At 35.0% G+C, this 5,505-nt stretch overlaps 1 protein-coding gene across 1 annotated transcript in view; it reads left to right on the forward strand.

Moving 5' to 3' along the window:
* The first annotated feature begins 294 nt into the window (after positions 1-294).
* Positions 295-5,505, forward strand: part of LOC107722154 (probable acyl-CoA dehydrogenase 6) — a 20,948-nt gene continuing 15,737 nt past the window's right edge. The window contains exons 1-2 of the mRNA XM_016530403.1: positions 295-512; positions 3,629-3,749. Coding sequence (XP_016385889.1) covers positions 300-512; positions 3,629-3,749 — 334 coding nt within the window. The 5' untranslated portion in view covers positions 295-299. The remainder of the gene's footprint in view (positions 513-3,628; positions 3,750-5,505) is intronic.

Below are 5,505 nucleotides of genomic sequence, written 5' to 3' on the forward strand. Positions count from 1 at the left end.
TATATATAAAAAGAAATATATTTATTTTTTGGCACAAAAACACTAATAGGTGTGGCATGTCTCCTCTAGGTATACGATCTACATTCTTTCTTTTGGTGTGGTTAGAAAACATTTTAGGGATTTCAGAAAAGTCTAATGTGTTGATAATGTGTTAGATAGATATCGAAATAAATCGCAGAATTCAAAATTGCAAAAAATGTCAAAGATTACCCGAATTCACCCTGTTAACTACAGTTATCTTGATTAAAGCGCTGATAGCATACTGTATATTCGAATTCTACTTGAGTGGTCTGATGCGCATGCGCAGATCAACACTTTTCAAAATGGCACTGCGCGTCGTGAGATCTGGTTTGCCTTTGAATCTCAATTTACTTAAAACAACAGTTGTCTGCAACAAACGGCACTTGTCAGAAAAAGCGTCCTCCAATCCGAAAGCATCCGTTTCTACCGAAAATATCGATCATGTTCTCTACACAGAGGAACATTTTGCATTAAAAGCATCTTTGAGAAAGGTAGATATGACCGCGTGCTATTGTATTGTATCTTTAATAAATGTACAATTCTCTGTCGAGATTAATGTCTATTAAGTTTCTTGCTACCTGATTATTACACTCAAATGAATGTGCGGGTCGACTGTTTTTCAGCAAGTGAATGTAGGTAAGAGGTCACATACTATAGCTTTCATTGCACTGCTAAGTTAGTTGCAACTGGTTGGTTGTATGAATTGCTTGGGATTTTATTGTCAGTGTCTGACATAATTAAACGATTTTATGACGTATTTTCTGATATAAAGATACATTTTCGCGATTAACAGTTGAATTGTGAAGATTAACCGCTTTGTTTTGACGCTTCCAGGAAGCGCAGATTGTCACGTGACGCTCAAGTTGAGTATGGCCTGTCAACTCCAGACTTGTTATTTTTTTTAAATCCTTCTATACCAAATAGATAGTTTTTTTTTATTAGTTACATTTCATTAACATTAAAATCATAATTTGTATTTTTTATGACAAAGCTATCTTCTGTTCTGCTGTCATTTCCATCACACCAAACATTTTAGAAAACAAATATTTATTTTCCCCAAAACGTTTATGCTTGCTTATTATAGGTATTCGAAGTCGTCAAGTGATCTCTCTCTATCTCTATTTTTTTTAAATGTCACATTTAATTTACTAATAGCTATTCTTTTGAGTTAGCAAGGTCAAGACTTTTCTCCAAAGAGTGAAAAAATGCCCTTTCCATTATACCTCATTACCTTCTTTAAGGCATGTGATAAATGTTAACATGAATTATATTTGAATTAATAAGATTTAAATGATTGGAAGTCATTATAATTATACTTTTATATCAACTGTGTAGACTAGGAAGGGTTACAGGGCTTGGGAAGGAAGTTGCTTTCTCCAATTCCCAGTGGCTTCAAGTGTGTCGGAATAGGCTAGTATGAGAAAGGATATAAGTGGAAAACAGAAAAAGCAACGGATAATGAAAACAATGCCATAGAGTGAAGCTCAGGGATGGAGTTTATTAAAAGAACTCACCAGAGACAGTGACACATTGAAAACAAGGTAGAAAAGTCCTTGACTTAGAAGCATGTAATGTTATTATGCATCTAAATGAAAGGAAAGACTGGCGTGAAATTTAACAGTGCATAATATTTGCAAGTTTCGTTTTATTTTTCAGCTTTTACTCATGCTAAAAGTATTTTACAATAAAATGCATTTCTTCTCAAGGTCATCTCATGACTCAAGAAGAAATTCTTCACACAGTATTAATCTTACGAAATGCTTAAGTCACGTCAGTTATGTTCAGATTGAAATAAAGGGAGTATGATTTAAAAAAATCAAAATATTTCACACACAAATGAGGTTACCACTTCCAGGAAACATCACCTACTGTTATTCAGTTTAGTTCAATGGTAATGTTTTCTGGGTGCATAAAGTGTTGACAAACCATAAAGTCAGAGTTCTGGACTCCAGCAAACAATTCTCTGCTCGGACCGACAAGAGAATTGTGGAATGTATCACCAACCTTTATTATGAATTAGGAACCTTGCACTGTAGGTTCGAACAGGGCGGACCACCCTTCCTTTCTGACCGTAATATCCAGTCACGGTCTTCTGGGTTTTGAGTAAACCAATACTAAATATGATGCTTCTGTTATATGTTCTCTGCCAGTTTTTCCCGCCAATTCCTTCTGCTGAAGAAATTTAAACTAGTTCACGCTGAGTTTGTTAACGTGCTGTTGACCCCTGGCTTCCTTTCGATTTGAAATGCTGTTTGTCCTGTGAACACTGCTTTTGAGTCAGGACGTTTTTGTTGGCCAGTGAAGCAGCACGTCTGCATGTTTTTGGGGAAATGTGGTGCTCATCCCTCTGCAGTATTTTTCTAACTTTCACAGCTCATACTGAAACAGGTTTTTGTCTCAGTCTGTACCCATTAAACATAGTAAGCCTGACATATTAGCTCAAGATGACTCATTTCCATAGCTGAAAATTATAGCCTTAATTGAATTAAAATGATTGGTTCATAAACTTACTTTTATTGCTCACATAATGCATTATTGGGAAAAGAATTCAATTCCTTATTTGCTTAATTTAAGTAGATTTTAATGAATTGCTTTGACTCCCCCATTGCAACATTATAGTGTTCTCGTGATCAGACACTAAAACAGTACAATGAGTTTTACAAGGTTGGTTGACTTTTAATTGCATTTGTACCGTAGACTTCTACTCCATCTGTTTAAAACGTAATAGTTTAGCCCAAAATACTCACCCTTATGTTGTTTGGAATCTGGCTGATGTGTCAGTTTCTATGGGACACAAAATAAGTTATTAAGCAGAATGTCCAGACTGCTGGTTTACAGCAAGCAGAAGGCAAGAATTTTGATTAATAATAACTTAAATTACAGTCTGCTCCTCTCCAAAGTATATTGAATGGCTTTGGAAGAATCATAAATATTCATATTTTCAGTTTTTTTTTAATGGTAAATTTTATACCCTTTTGGAACTTTTTTTTTTTTTTTTTTTTTTGTAAATGCCACTCCTCTGTCAGGAATATATTTTTTGTCTGTGCTTGTATGGTTCAAATGTACATGGAGTATTGTTGCAGACACTCACTATATTTCACAGTGGTTATTACAACAGGCAGGCGTCTTGAAGTGACTCAAAAGGAAGTTGAGTGTCTGGTCCTGCTTTCAAGGAAGCAACCTATTGTAGGGCTATTACACTCTATATAGCTTGAAGGAACTTGAAGGTGTCTTATTATTTTTGGCCTTTTGTTACTGTTATATAAAGAGAGGATGGGAAGTGATGAGTACCCTTTGTGAACTTATTGCTAGGTCTGTTAGAAATTAAATACTGAATTGAAATAATTGAATACTGAATAGTTTCTGTCGTGTTGTTTTTAGATTATGTTGTATGTGTCAGTGCAGATGTTTCCTCCAGTAAATTAATTTCTCGTAAAATCGTGCTTCAATGGAATAAGTGTTTAATTAACACTTATTCCAAACAAGCAAACAAGATGTTAATGTAACACCCAATTTCCCTGAAATCTATAAATCTATAAATAAAATTTTCAGATTTGGTTACAGTGCTCAGATAAAGCATTCTGATCTATGTTTGAATGTGTTACAGATCATTGATCAAGAGATCAACCCTTATGTAGATAAATGGGAGGAAGAAGGGCAATTTCCTGCTCATAAGATCTTCAAAATCCTGGGTAATGCGGGATTTCTAGGAGTCAACAAACCTGTGGGTAAGTAAATGTTCGCTACTTCAGATTTACCTAGCATACAAGTGACCCATTCTTCTTGTATTTTATATATGGATTAGTCGTTGTGAGTCGTTGAAAAAGACATTTGTGAAAAATATTGCTCTTTCACAGAAAAATATGCGTTTAAAGCACAAACTGGAACATTTTGATTTTCCAATAATGACAGAATCACAGTTCTAAGAAACTTTCTTCAGTAAAGCAGAGAAAAAGAAGATTGTAGGGTGCCCTTAAAGAGTCTTAGGTTTTTATGGGAGTACAGATGGATTCATGACCAAATAACAACATGGCTCCAAGAAGCAATTATGAGAACAGTGGAAAACACCTTGTAACACAAAACAGATTTGTGGCTGTACACATATCAAAATGTCAGTTCACAACTTTTTTCCATACGCTTCAAAGCGTTGCTATAAACCCCAATACATGAGAAGAATAAAGAACAACCAAAAGGAAATACAGTTGGTGCCTGTGCCCACAGGCTCTCAGTGAAATGTAAAATTCAAATAGAAGTATTTTGCCCTATTTTTAACACTCTTCTATGCATTTTTATTAATGTACAACAGATTATCTTGGTATGTTTGTAATCAAGATATCAACAAATATACAATCCAAATCTAGGACTGTAAGATCTTGTGCAAACAGTAATTCCTAAATAACATGCAGATTATATCCTCATAATTTGTTACAATTTTTCTTCTTTTTTATGAGATAGCAAAAGTTTTAGTAATTAAATGTTAAGAATACAATGCAGTATAATTGCTAGGTGGATGGAGGCTCTGGGGGAAGCAGCTTCATAAATCTGTAGGTCAGAGGAGAGCAGCACTTGCATTAAGAAGTGCTGACACAGTGACACTTTTGCATTAGCAGGCTGGATTTACAGCATCTTAGTCAGAAGATTAGTACTCGAAGCGTTGCCTCACCTCTTTTGATATGTGCAGCACAGATACACCAGCAAGTCTCTAAACAATAACGTAAAATCTGTTCAGGTGAATTGTGACTTGACTGCTGTAGGCTAAAGCGGCGCTTTTCCTGTACACACTCTATTTTTCATCTCTCGTCTGTGCACTCACTCTCGAGATTTGGAGTTTTGTAGCTATTTTTATTTTCAAAATCTACCATCATCAGTGACTATAAAGTTTACATTTGTACATTTATAGAAACCAGCACCATTTTATTTGAATTTAAGCATTTTTCTTAAAGCATACTTTAAAATTTTATCTACAAAAAAGTTATTGAACACTTCCATGGTTATGGAATGCTTATATAAAGTATTAGGGATGTAACGATTACCGGTTTGACGATAAATCATGATACAATTCCCCACGGTTAGTATTACCATTTCATCTTTTAATTATCATTAAAACCGTATTAGATTACCGCGGTTTGAACAACTCGCGATAAATAAATACTGTCCAGCATAAAGCACAGTTTTAAGTAACAGTGTCACGTGCGCACAGCATGCAGAGTAGTTTCGTTTTGAGTGAAAACAGGGCGGAAAAGCTGGGAGGTTTTAAAAGAGTGCTAAGGGAATTATACAAATGAATATATGAATTAATTAATTATATGAATGTACCTCTGAAGGTTCTGACTGTCTTCAGAAACGATTCGATGGCGTTTTGTTTTCATCTTCGCTCCATGTAATACCTAAAGGAAGTGTTCTTAATCGCAATACTGCTTTGTCCAAAGGTTACGGGAAACAGCTCTAATTCAGCTTTTCCATAAGCGCCACCTGCTGTCAGAG

Source organism: Sinocyclocheilus rhinocerous, unplaced genomic scaffold (genome assembly GCF_001515625.1).
Source record: "Sinocyclocheilus rhinocerous isolate Xijiao unplaced genomic scaffold, SAMN03320098_v1.1 scaffold781, whole genome shotgun sequence".
Classification (NCBI taxonomy): Eukaryota; Metazoa; Chordata; class Actinopteri; order Cypriniformes; family Cyprinidae; genus Sinocyclocheilus; species Sinocyclocheilus rhinocerous.